The sequence below is a fragment of the Delphinus delphis genome, chromosome 20 (assembly GCF_949987515.2).
Source record: "Delphinus delphis chromosome 20, mDelDel1.2, whole genome shotgun sequence".
NCBI classification, from domain to species: domain Eukaryota; kingdom Metazoa; phylum Chordata; class Mammalia; order Artiodactyla; family Delphinidae; genus Delphinus; species Delphinus delphis.
In genome coordinates, this window is record NC_082702.1 from 57,807,551 (window position 1) to 57,821,078 (window position 13,528).

General features: G+C 56.8%; 1 protein-coding gene across 5 annotated transcripts in view; it reads left to right on the forward strand.

Annotated features, from left to right (window-relative positions):
* Window positions 1–13,528, forward strand: part of BANP (BTG3 associated nuclear protein) — a 119,971-nt gene that overhangs the window by 54,829 nt on the left and 51,614 nt on the right. For all 5 annotated transcript variants that reach the window (XM_060000863.1, XM_060000864.1, XM_060000866.1 and 2 more), the window contains 2 exons: window positions 6,209–6,448; window positions 12,914–13,081. In XM_060000863.1, coding sequence (XP_059856846.1) covers window positions 6,209–6,448; window positions 12,914–13,081 — 408 coding nt within the window. The remainder of the gene's footprint in view (window positions 1–6,208; window positions 6,449–12,913; window positions 13,082–13,528) is intronic.

Genomic DNA, 13,528 nt, shown 5'->3' on the forward strand with positions numbered 1-13,528 from the left:
TGCAGGCTTAGCTCTTAGCTCTTGCCCTTCTCTTCCCCGGCACAAGGCCTTCGTTTACCCCGATCTTTGGGAAGTACTGAAAGTGTGTGGGGTTCATCGTTCCAAGATTAAGCTGGTGAACTGAGTCAGAGAAACAGATTAGCCAAAATGGACCAAAAGTGGGATCTGTGCATTAATGAAGGGATTTAGTTAGATTCTTAATAAAGAGTTTAATTCCTGCCGTTTATGCATTTGATAATTCTTACAGAACTTGACTAATCCTGCATGTAAAACGTTTGGTACTTGCCTTTAATAGGGAAGTACTTCTGTTATAATTGAATTATTGTCAGAAATCAGCCTTGTATATGTTGCAAAGCCCCGAGTCAATGAAGTGATTTATACTCACGTATCTGTGCGTATAAATAGATACAGATACTCACATATCTGTGCTGGGGTGGGGGGCAGGGCAGGGAGATGAAGTCTGGGAGGAGCGGGTGGTTCAGCAGGGCTGTCAGGCACAGCACGGGGACCCTGGGGCACCTTCTCCGGGGTGTTGCTGGGCTGTGGGCTACGAAACAAGATCAGTACAAATTGCTGTGTTCACGAAACTGCAGCTGTACGTGTGCTGAGGAGGAAGTTTAGCCAGCAACATTTCTTGAGAATTTGTTCACATAATTTATTTTACGTGAACTTTTCTTAACACAAATTCTTTTTATTTTAAAGATTTGTTTTGATGTGGACCATTTCTAAAGTCTTTAGTGAGTTTGTTACAATATTGGTTTTGTTTTATGTTTTGGTGTTTTGGCCGCGAGGCATGTGGGATCTTAGCTCCCCGACTGGAGGTCGCACCTGCACCCCCTGCATTGGAAGGCAAAGTCTTAACGACTGGACCGCCTGGGAAGTCCCTGCATAAATTCTTTGTGTATTTGGTAACGTTGAAACGCATTTTAGCAGCCGTCATAAGTAGGCTGCTGACAAGAGCAGGATTAAGAAAGAGGAGTAGTGTAACAACGTCAGTGGGTCTTTGTGCAGGACCCCGTAGTGAATGGTCACTGATCCCAGATCAGAGGAGAGTGGCCGGAGGGTGGCGTCACAGCATCCCTCGCCGAGTCTCGGGTCGGCATGTGGGACCCAGCATGTGGACACCCCGTCTCTGCCCAGCGCTCTTGCTCTTTCTGCCAAGTGTCCTTGGACACTCGCTCTTGTCACGGTTGAGCTCATGACGACTGTGCTCAGCGGGCGGGATTCCCCGGAAGAGGCTGGGCTCCGTCCAAGGTGTGGCCACGTGGTTCTGTGGGATGGGCCCAGCCTCGGGGGTTGGAATTGGCCGCAGTGCCAGAGACGTTTGTGTTTTCCCTTTCCCTCCAGCATTATCCTGTATGTAACCTAACGCTTTCGAATTCCCAGTTTAAAAACCCCAAATTGTCGATCTGTCCATAGCTTGAAGATGTCACGTCAGTCCCAAAGGAGCAGAGGCGCTTGGGCTGCAGGCCCATAGTTTACTGTGTCTAAAGCCAGGAGGGCAAGCTGTCAGGTTCTGTGGTTGGTTGGAGTGTTACCGATTCACTGCAGGCGTCACCCTTGAATGAGGCTCACAGTCAGGGTGTAAACACCTTAATTCACAAGGGCTCAGAAACAGGCGACAGCTTCCGAGGACGGAGTGTGGTCCATGCTGAGAGGCGGCCCACAGGGCCTGTTCTGGAAAGCCCCCTTGAGCCCCTTCCCGGGGCCACTTGGTCCCCCCCACCCCCAGCCCGCACCTCACATGTAGAGAACTTCGTAACCAGCTTGGGCAGCCTTTATAAAAGCCCAATGGAAACACAGCCTGATCCCTGCTCGTGGGCACGAGGTGTCCTCTGAGGCTGGCCCAGAGGTGCTGGAGCCGGCCTCGAGGACCTGACCTCATGTGACCCCCTGGGCCGTGTGTGGACACCCCGTTCACCTCAGAGCCTGCGTCGTCACCATCCCTTGGGTGGAGACTGAAACGCCTCCCTGGTGGTCCCCTCTCGTGGCTGCAGAGACCAAGCCTGTTGTGAGTGATCGCCGAGGGGGACTGGCGGCCAGGGCGTCTGGGAGCCAAGGCAGCAAGTGTCCGAGTGGCCCATCCTGGGGGCCCTTCCCTCCATCACAGCTGCCCGCACAGGACTTAGAGGCTTCTGGGACCCCCTGGACGGAACACCGGCGTCTTTGGAGAGAGCCCGGGCGCTGGGCTGGGCTTGGTTCCGGGGTGGCATTTGGAGTGCTGGTGACCTCCCAGCCTGCGTGACGTGTGTGCAGGGCATGCAGGCTGCTGTCGGAGGACTCGCAGTTTGCCCTTTGCTTTGGAGGAGTGGTGACGCCTTGTGTCGCGTTTTCTCAGAGTCTCTGAGTTGCAGTAAGGCATGTGAAGTCCTGGCACGCAGGAGGCGCGGAGTAGATACTGTCTTGTCTTTGCCCCACGCGATTAGCTCCCACGCCTAGGCCCGGGCCCAGCCGAGTGGCTCGGAACCAAGGCTCCCTGGTGTCAGTGGACGTGCTGGTGGGTGCATCAACTGCCTCGGGACGTGTGCCGGTGCGTGTGTGTGCGTGCCTGTATGGACGTGTGTGTTCTGTGTATACACATGTATGTATGCATGTGTGTCAGCGGGTGGGGAGCAGGGGAGGCATGGCACAGGTAGCTGCTTTATCTCTCTGTCAAGTCGGCGACCCTGAGACTGTGGCCATCTTTTTCGTCTTGGGGCTTTCTCCCGTTCGTTTCATTTTCCTAGAACTAAAATAGACCCTCACAAGAAGTATTTGTATTCTGAACTGTTTGGTAAGAAAGTTGAAGCTACTGCTGAAGGTTTTTCTTTGAATAGCGTTTTTAGAAATGTCAGTTAATTTAATTAAAGATTTAAATGATTGGAATAGAAAGCAAGTTTATTTTTCTTATAACCCAACTGGTAGTTTTTAAATAAAGCCACTAGAATCTATTGTTTCAGATGCCAAAACTGGACCAAGCTATTTTAGTAAAATAAATATATCCTTTCTGAATTGTCAAAAGGCAGATTTCTCAAATATTTATGTGGGCTGGTGCTCCGTCTTGTTTTACATTTAAAAGACGAGATTCATTGTCACTGGTGGGAAGCTGGGCCCAGGCTGGGCTCCGGCTCTCGGGTCGGGTCAGAGGTGACTTGGGGCGGAGTCAGCAGGTGTGGTCCTCGCACCTGGGTGAGGACTGTGCGCCCTAGCGTCTGGGCCAGGGAGTGTGGAGGCGCTGCCGTCTCCCGGGAGTGCCTCGGCAGTGACCGTGCAGCCCTGGTCCTCCCTGCCCCGGAGGGGTCCTCTGTTCCCACGACAATGGCTGTGTTAGTCAGACTTGCTGCAGGCTGTGTTTCTTGTCCGCCTGGCTCGGGCTTCTTGCTGGTCAGATGACCACACACCTGAGACTCACAGCATGAAGGAAGTTAGGTTGTAGACAGGTTATAAAATGCCTTGCAAAATTTTGAGGTGTTTGAAAGACACTTTCTGGACAATTTCCTACATGACCAGAGATGTTTAAGCCATTATTTTCCGGAGTGATAGGGAGGGAAAATAGTTAATTTTTAGACTAATTTATTTTTTGGGGGGAGCAGTATTCCCTGAAATAATAACTTCTGTAGGAATTTAAAATGCCGTGTTTCCTCCTCCAGAATGTCCTGGTAATACTCCTGGAGGCCCCTCTGCCAGCTCTGGGACTGGGCGTTCATCCGTGGCTACGTGTCAGCAGGGGACTGGGCGAGGAAACAGCCCTCGCGGGCCCGCAGAGCCCGTTGCAGTGGCCACGCGCGCCCTCCCGCTCACGGTGGCCAGCCGGTCGCTTCCTCACTGAGCCCGTCCGGCCCTTTCCATGTTCTCCTCTGCAGCACAGCTCGCAGAGATCATCCGTGAAGCCTGGGGAGTTTCTGATCGGTCTGAGGATGGTCATTCTTTACGTAAAAATGAGGCTTGGCTTTCCTTTGTGAACGCTTTCATTCATTTAACTTGGTGTTTTGCCTTCCTAAGAATTAAGTTTAATAGATGAGGTCGCTTTTTCGTTCCTTCCTCCTGGATCAGTTTGACAGTGTCTGCCTTTACCCACGTGTGACCCTGCTGTGTGCGTGGGATGGCGTGGCGTGGCCCCGCCTTTCTCGGTTGTCGCTGGAGCTGGGAGGCTGAGGCTGTCCGGGGTGGCGTCTGCAAGGAAGGTGGCCCTTGCTCTGGCGCATCGCTGTTGGAGCAGTAGGGCCAGGTCTGGGGCTTGGACAGGTGGGGCGCTCCTTGCCCCGGCCAGAGAGCCGAGGCCCCCTTGCTGGGGGCTGGCAGGACTCTGTCCCTGACCCCCAACCCCCAGCCCCGCGGCCTCTGGTTCTGTCATGGTGCATGTGCGAGGGCTCTGGCAAAGAGGATGCTTCCGGGGCTGGGGAGCCGAGGAGGGGGCGCGTGTGCGGGCAGCCCCCGGGGAAGCCGGCTCTCAGTCGGAGTCAGTGATGGAGAAGCCGAGCCGGCCTCGCTCTTGGACGGAACGGCCATCCCGCCACCTCCACGCACGCTCAGCGTCACTTTGATGAGATGTTGACTCGCGGTTTGGAAAATGATGCTGAGCTCCTGCCCAGCGTTTACTTTGCTTTAAAGATATTATCTAAATGCGGGAGCCGGCCTTGTAGAACTCATGGTACTTGTTTCTGAGAAAAGCGCAAGGCTCTCTGGCCCCGTGGCAGTGGGGTAGAGCCTGCAGCCCACTGTCCTTGAGTCCAACGCGGCGCCCCTCCTGCAGCGGCCTGCCCCTCCCCCCCCACTCCCCTCCCTGTCCCTCCCTCTATTTGCTTGTGGCTTGATGGCCGCAGGTGGAGGGAGGGTGGTCCTTCCACTCTGTTTGGTGTAATTAAGCCTGTGATCCTACATTCACTGAGGGTTTAGATCCTGAGCACTAGACCCAGTGCCAGGCGTAGAGTTGCCCAGTGTCTGTAGGTAAACTAATAAACTCTCCAGGAGTTGGAGCCTTCTTGGCATTCCAGGGATGACTGAGAGACAGCGCCTCTAAAAGTCGCTTTCCATCCACGTTTAGATCACGTGTCCACTAGCTTTCCTGTAGGCAGGTGAACGTAACAGGTGGCTGCTGGCGAGAAAACTGCACGTATCCGAGCCTGTGCTCGTAGCTCTACCTCTTCACTTCTAAACCATCTGTGTTCCTGAGAAATGATTCTTCTGACTTACCTCTGTTTCCGAGTTCCAAAAATCAGATCTGTGATTTGTTCTTTGTCCTTAGCTGAAGTCAGGAGCTCAGCCTCCCTGGCCCTTCCAGCGGCCGCCCCGGCCCTTGCAGCGGCCGCCCCAGCCCATCGGTGACGTGGTCGTCCTGACGGGGTTGCAGAGCCTCGCCTGGTGTCGGAGGATGTCCTGTGATTCAGGAGCCCGGCCCGGAGCGGCTGCCTGTGGCGTGGCAGGGCAGGGGGTGCGAGTCACAGACCGGCTGGCCTCTGGGCCTCGTGCTCTGTTGCAGGCCTGCGGCAAAGCCAGGCGGGGCTGGCTGCCCTTGTGGGGCCTTCTTTGCGCGTAGAGGCCAGAATGTAAATATCAGGACATTTCAAAACAAATCGCGTGAGAAATCTTGAAACAGTGATGACCCTGTTGGCTGGGACACGGCTTAAAGGCCCGCCGGCCTCGGCAGGAAGCTGCGTCCCTCTTAGAGGCTCTAACTCTCCCCCTTATCGCCGCCCGGCGCTGGTGCTTTCAGGGGCCGCCGCTCACACCTTAACTTGCCTCCACGTTAGGATCAGAAGGGAGCGCTTGGAGAGCGGCCAGATGTCCAAGCGAGTCAAGAGTCCTCTTGATTTGTGATCATACGTGGAGTTTCCTTTTGCCAAACGATAAGGCTTTTTAAAGTTGATGTTTGTTTGACAGACGTCAAGCCCTTTCACACACGTGGTCGATCCTGCAACTCCTGGGAGGCTGTGACAGAGAGGGAGGCTGGGTGGGGGACGCTGGCCCACTTGGTCAGGGTGTAGCCGGGAGCCCCAGTGCCCACTGTGTGCCTCCCAAATCGTCTCTCATCCCAGACGGAGCTGGCGGGGCGCCGGTGGGCTCGCAGACAGGGGTCTCCCGCCTCTCCTTCTGGGCGGGAGGAGCGCCAGCTGCCCTGTTCCTCTCTGTGGGCCCCCTGCCTGTCCTGGGGACGGCCCGGGCCGCCTTGCTGGAGGTAGAGAGAGCGGGGGCAGTGGCCGGAGCTCACCGAGACCCCTCTCTCTCGCAGAGGACTACCCCAATGGCACGTGGCTGGGGGACGAGAACAACCCCGAGATGCGGGTGCGCTGCGCCATCATCCCCTCCGACATGCTGCACATCAGCACCAACTGCCGCACGGCCGAGAAGATGGCGCTCACGCTGCTGGACTACCTCTTCCACCGCGAGGTGCAGGCCGTCTCCAACCTCTCGGGCCAGGGCAAGCACGGCAAGAAGCAGCTCGACCCCCTCACCATCTACGGCATCCGCTGTGAGTGTCTGCCGCCACCCCTGTGCCGGCCGCGGGAGGGCTCCGCTGGGGGTGGGACCATGCTGTCGGGGGGAGGGGGCTCTGGGTCAGACCTGGGCACGGGCCAAGAGAGCCCTTTGCGGATTGAACGTTTCCTTTAGGAAGGGCTGCCCAGGGCACAGGCAGGCCACCCGCCTCGTCCCTGTCCTAGAGGGCTGGGGTTCTGGGCTGCCGTCGCTGGTGGGGCCGGGGACCTCGTCATAGGGATCTGGATCCCCCGCGTGGCTGCGAGGGTGGCGCAGGCTGGAGTCTGTCGTGACGGCATCGTCCGGGTGACATCTGGAAGGGGTGCGGCGTGCCCGCTTCCTGCTCGTCAGCACCCGCTGGCCTGGTTTCACCCGAGAGCCCGCCCGACCCAGAAGGCGTTCGACACGGCTTACGATAAAGACGCGCGGGAAGCACGTAGGCTTCCGGCAGGAGGGTTAGGTGGTCACGTCTGACGATAAAGACGCGTGGGAAGCACGTAGGCTTCCGGCAGGAGGGTTAGGTGGTCACGTCTGACGATAAAGACGCGCGAGAAGCACGTAGGCTTCCGGCAGGAGGGTTAGGTGGTCACGTCTGAAAAACCTGGTGCTGGAGAGTCTGAGTTAGCGAAGCGGAATGGAAAACAATTACCCAGAGTTCACTGTCTCACAATAGAGAAGGGGTGCCACCCTGCCCGGGGGACCTCGTTGCTCACACAGAGCTCTGACGGCGATCCCCGGGCCTTTGGGTGCAGACGGTGAGAAGCAGGGAGAGGAGCTCTCCGGGAGCCTTCATGCACAGGCGGAGTTGTCTTTCCTGTGTCTGCACACTGACCTTGGTGGAAGTTGGGGGGTGGCCTGGCTGCGGGTTTTCCTGACAGGTACTCAGCTGGGCGTCCAGTCCCTGCCTCACCCCAGGGGGCTCGTCCTCCTGGTCCCCAGCTCATGGCCCCGGCCATTCCGAGTCCCCGTGTGTGTCTCGGAGGCTGGGAATCATGTGGGGTGGCTCCTGAGAACCCACCCGTGGGACGCGCTGAGGTCAGCCCTCGGGGGGGAAGAAAGCCGGGCACGGCGGGCAGAGCCCAGGCCAACTGACAGGTGCGTAAGGGCTTTGCCGTCTGTGTTCTAGGCTTTGTGAGGCCTGGGTCGTACCTGCCGGGCTCTGAAAGCAGCCGCTCTCACAATGCGGACGGATCGGCGTGACCGTGTTCCAAAAGAATGTTGCTTTCATGACAGGCAGCGCCCCCGCTCTAGAGCACGGTGCCTGCCGGGACCCTCACAGCATGCCGGCTGATGCCAGGGGTTCTGGAATCATGAGCCGGAATGTCAGGCTTGGACTGAGGGTCACCTGGGGGCCGCCATGGCTGCTGCATGTTGCAGGGGTCACCGGTTCTCTAGGCAGCGGGGTGGTCGTGCTTACAGTGGAGCCAGCGGTGGGCCGGAGGGTGTTTTGGTGCGAGGCCGGCCTGCCTGCGTTCTCTCGGAGGCCCCTGTGCCTGGGAGAAGGGGGGGCGTGTCTGGGGGCTGGCCGGGAGCCGTGCGGACAGCGCTGGGTGTAAGCAGCCCAAATTGCCCTGTACATCTAGCTTACAGTTTTTTCTTTTTTTTCTAATGTTTTGGTCTCGCCGTGCAGCATGTGGGATCTCAGGTCCCCAGCCAGTGATCGAACCCATGCCTTCTGCATTGCAAGCGCAGAGTCTTAACCACTGGACCACCAGGGGAGTCCCTACAGTTTCTTTTTCAGGCAGGGGAAGCCTGTGGGTGTCCTTAAAATAGAGGAATTCCTGACCCAGAGAATACATTTGCCACCGCCAGCCACGCCCACCTCGCTGTGGACAAGACTGGACTTACATTTTTCTTTTCTGAGTGTCAGAAGTATTTTCCTCCCTTTCTTTTTTAAGGGAAAAAGCCCAGCATTTTGAAACACATAGGCGCTTCTTCTAGAGAGGGAACAAGGTTACTGAGGGAGAGCGAAGTCGTGTGGGATGCCACCTTCTTCAGGGTTCCCAAGGGTTGACGGGCCTCCCAGAAATTTGGATAACCAGCCATGTAGTTCGTGTGCTCTGTGCAAAAGTAGATCATTATTGTAACTGAAAAAAATTGGCCACGCTTTCATGAGGCATGTGACCTAAGAATGGAGCAGTTGCCTTTTCCCCCCTCGAATTGAGAATGTTATAGCCTTAGTTCTTAGGGTTTTTACTGGTGGGTCACATAGGCGTCTGCTTAGGCTGCGGGACACGCCTGGCTGATCTGATGAGAACAGAGATGAGGTGGACGCGCTCCCCAGCGTCGACAGGTCCTTGAAGACGTCTGTGAGGGGGGCGCCGACGTGGTGAGATCCCATGAGCCCCGCAGCAGCTTGGGCACAGATGGAGGAGTCACATGTCCACGGAGGACTGTCGTCGGGTCAGCCCCCCCGGGGCAGAGATGGTGTTGCTGCCGGGGCTTCGCTCACGTGCGACGGGCTGCCCGAGTGGCCCGGGGCTGCCGTACCGAGCTCCGCCGACAACACGGTGCCCTGTCCGGGTCTGGGGCCACGGGGCTGAGACCATGGCGCCGGCAGGGCCACGCTGCCTCACAGGGCTACGGATGAGTCTGTCTTGCCTCTGGCAGAGGCCCACAGCTTGTGGCCTTTGTGGGCTGTAGCAGCGTAACTCCAGTCTCCGTGTCCGTCGTCACGCGGCCATCTGCTCCTGTGTGTGTGTCTGTGTGTCTCCTCTCCTGAGGGCAGCAGTCATCCTGCACTTAGAGCGCACTGTACTCCAGTGTGACTGCATCTGCAGTTAATTAATCACGTCTGCAGAGACCCTGTGTCCAAGGGAGGTCACGTTCCCAGGTCCTGGAACGGACATGAATTTTGGGGGACACTTCAGCACAGTACGCAGGGCCTGGGTTCTTTGGAACCTGGGTGATCAGGCTCCTCTGGGCCCAGCATGTGTCTCTGGGAGCTGGGAGGAAGTCGTGGTTCATGTGGGCTGGTGGTGGGACGGAGCCTGTGAGAATGGACGCAAGTGGGCGCCCTGGCTCACAGCAACCTTGGAGCTGCCGACCGCGGCCACCGGGCTCTCCTCATCACCGAAGAGCGGCTTCACTCATAGTGCTGTGCCCAGTGCCTGCGGCTCCTGTGTGTGGGGAGAGGGAGCCAGCCTGGCTCTGTGGCCGGGACGCTGGACTCTGCGGTGCCCACGCGGGAGCTGAGACCGTCACGTGAAGAAGTCAGTTGCCAGCACTCAGGTTTCTGCTTCTCTCTCCCTGGAACTCGAGGCTATGTTAGCAGTGCCCTGGTTTTCATTCCGTTGTGACCGATAAGCCCCACGCCACCCCACACCCCTCCCTGAGTGCACAGGGTTCCAAGCCCCGCGCCTTTTTCTTGTCTGTCCTTCCTGCGGTGCATCTCAGCCCCTCGTGGGGCTCACATGAGAGCCGGGAACCACCAGTGTCAGCGATGGGCGTCCTGGAAAGGGGGAGGTGGTCAGCAGGGACGGGGACCCGCTCAGATCTTCGGGGGGCGCCCGGGCAGCACTTGGGAGCAGCGCATTAGTCTCCCCGGGCTGCTGGGGGGCTACGTGGCTCGTCTGCGGACGGGCGCCCGCTGCTGTCTGGGCAGAGGGAGGCGCTGCTGGGCTTTCTGTGGCCGTTTCTTCTCCACTTGGGTGGGCGCCGGAGGCCCGAATTTTAAGGCTGGTTCTCACTCCTCACTGATAACTCGGTTTGGAGCTGAAGTGAGGAGATTGACGTTCTTATTTCATGAGGTTTTCTTAGGAGCATCAAATGACTTGAGATAAAATGCTTCAACAAGTGTGAAATACCAGTTAATTCAAAGTAATCTTTTTATCACTCATTGTAAGAGGTTCCTCCTCCTTTCACTCAGCTGAGGTTGCTCAGGGCTGGCAGAAAAGTTGAAGAACGCTTTTAGCAAAGTCAGAGGAAGCCCACCCATGAGGCTCCGGGGGCGGAGCCGAGCCCCCTGTGCCCTCCTGCAGCATGGCTCTCGGTGGGGGAGGATCGGTGTTGCTGGCTCCTTCCTTAGTGTTTCCTGGCAGCTTCCCGGGGGCATTTGCCATCGAGCTGGAGTCTTGAGTCACTGTTGGAAGGAACTATGTAATAAGATGTCTTAGAAGAATTTGAAAATGGCTAACGCACAACTCTACGAATGTACGTTTTTTCTTTGAAGGATGTAAGCCAGGTTTTGAACTGGCAGATTGGTTTTTACAAAGTTGAATTTAAGTATGAATGTTTTCACTCATTTCTTATGCTTGTGTGCCCACGTGTGTGTTGTATATATTCTCTTCTATTACTAGCAAGCTTTGGAATCTTGCATGATCTCATTAATCCCTAGAGGCATTCGGAAGGTGTTTTCCTTGTGGGAAGGCATGAGGGGATCTGCGGGTGGCCTGCAGGGTGTCCTCTGTATTGGAGCAGGTGCCTAATGAGGTGGTTGGACACGTGTGGTCGCCACTTCTTCGCCTGTATTCGGGCTCCTCTGTAGCTGTGGTGGGGAGTTGGCTCCGCCTGTGACTGTAGAGCTGTAGTTAGTGGTCGGGTCCCCTTGTGACTCTATGGTTCTTGTTCTCATAGTTGGGCTCAGTCGGTATTTGCGTTCTGTGGTAACTACAGTGGGTAGTTGGGTCCTCTTGTCACTCATGTGGGTAACTGGCCGGAACTTTGTGAGCCCCGCCCTGCATCTAGAGCCGTCTCAGTAAATATTGCGATGACTCAGTTAGCTTAGAGATGACCTGGACACCAGCGAAGAGGCGCCGCCTCCTTTTCTGCAGGAGGACAAAGTGGGGCCGAGACTACCTTGCAGTTGATCTTCTCTGATCCTGTAAACCCTGCCCCTCCTTAACCCAATTTCTTTTTATCAGGGTGACAGACGTGTTGGTTGTGTTTCTGTTTGGAGTCAAAAATGCCTTAGGCTATGTTCACAAAGTTAAATGTCTTTCCAAGACAAAAGAAACTTAATACAGTAGTTAAGAAAACAGAGACTTCCTTTGTTTTGATTATTCCTAGGGTCTGTGCTCTCCACAGAGCAGAGTTTAGGGACTGGGCATCAAATGATCTCTCAGCAGCCGCTCCAAGCTGGGTGCTCTTAGTAGCCAAAACAGCAAGTTTTCCAGCTGAATCTTTTTTTTTTTTTTTTTTTGCGGTACGCGGGCCTCTCACTGTTGTGGCCTCTCCCGTTGCGGAGCACAGGCTCCAGACGCGCAGGCTCAGCGGCCATGGCTCATGGGCCCAGCTGCTCCGCGGCATGTAGGATCTTCCCGGACCGGGGCACGAACCCGTGTCCCCTGCACTGGCAGGCGGACTCTCAACTACTGCGCCACCAGGGAAGCCCCGAGCTGAATCTTTTTATTATTAAATTTTTGAATTTCATGCATTTATTTTCCCGTTAATCAGCAAAGCTTCATGACCAGCTAGAAAGGAGGTCACCCTGTTGAAAAGCATTTTTTGTGGTTCCCGTGTTCCTGACCGTTACTCCCTGTTGATTCAGCACAAGGAAGAAGTGAAGTGGTCCAGTGAGAGCTGGGCGGGCTGGCAGGGAGGGGCCTCCATCTGCCACCCGGTTTCCTCCTTGCTGGTAAGTGGTCTCAGATGCCCACATCCCGCACTGAGAGCTCGCCGTGGCGCAGAGGCGGACAGCGAGGGTGCCAGAGGGCTGCCCTGCCCTCTGCGGCCAGCGGTCCAGTGGAGGTGATGCCCACTCGGCTGGGCCGGGCTGGGCATGCGGTGGGGCCCCAGGGAGTGGATTATGTCCGCCCTTAGGGAGTCTCATTCTGATGGAGGGAGGCAGACGGAGAGGCAAGGGAAGTTCCGTAGGCCTCAGACTCCAGTAGCAGTGGAAGAAAGTCTTCAGCTGAGTTGTAACCAGCATTTGGGCAACAAATGTGTAAGCATCTGTCGTGTGCCTGGACGTTCTGGGTTCTCGGCAGGCATGGACGAGGAGAGCAAAGAGCCCCGTGTTTGTGGGGGAAGCGGTGTAAACGCCATCAGCATCTAAGTTCTCTAAAGTGTTAGAGCGCCGGGACGGGGCTGGCGGTGGGAGGATTCTGGGGCGAAGTGGGCTGGTTGAGGGGAGGGTTACTGAGCTCTCGCTGGAGCCCAGACTTGAGAGGAGGGAAGGAGGCAGCCAGGCAGGCATGAGCAAGGAGGAACGAGCTGGCGTTCCATCTCGGCCTCAGAACCCTAGAGGCCGTGCGTGAAATCAGGGTGGACAGTTGGAACGCGGGGCATCCAGGACGCTTGTGCGAACCCTCACCTCCAGCTTGTTGCCCGACTCCATCTGGTGGGGGTGGATCACGTCAGATAGGTTAAAGCTGAATAAATGAGAAGCGATCATTGCACATGACAGGCAGGCCTGAGGCGGCTCTCGCCCGTCACGCTTCCTGTTGGCGCTGCGCCCTGACCGCAAGCCGCGCAGAAGGCCCGTGCCTCACAGAGCCTCCCCTCGGGTGTGTTCTTGCAGGTCACCTCTTCTATAAATTTGGAATCACGGAATCCGACTGGTATCGAATCAAACAGAGCATCGACTCCAAATGTCGGACGGCCTGGCGGCGAAAACAGCGAGGCCAGAGCCTGGCCGTCAAGAGCTTCTCCAGGAGAACCCCGTCCTCGTCCTCGTACGGCGCCTCAGGTACGATGCAGGGTGGCCCAGGCAGGTGGCCCCGGGGACGGTCAGAGTGAGAACGGTGGTTCTGTGCCTGCACGTGCCTTGTGAGAGGCTCCCGGGGCAGCTGTCTAGGTGGAGGGCATCCTGGGCTCAGCAGCACCAGGAGCTGGGCCAGGACCACCTCGGACGCCACCCTGAGCGCTGCTCCCTCTGCCTGGTGGGCCAGCACGTCGCTGGCTCGCTGTCACTGTCACCACCTGCCTGGCGTCTGCAGGCGAAGGCTGGGGTGCAGCCCAAGTCGTGCTCGTTACTGCCATGGTGAGGACGCAGCCTCGGGTATACTCACCCTCGAGAACGGGAAGCTCTTAGGCTTTCTTTTCAGGCATTGAAAGGACAGCTGGGAAAGTTCACCAGGAGTGACAAGGAGACCAGCATCGCTTGTCACCGAAGATGTCTCAAAATGTTGTCACA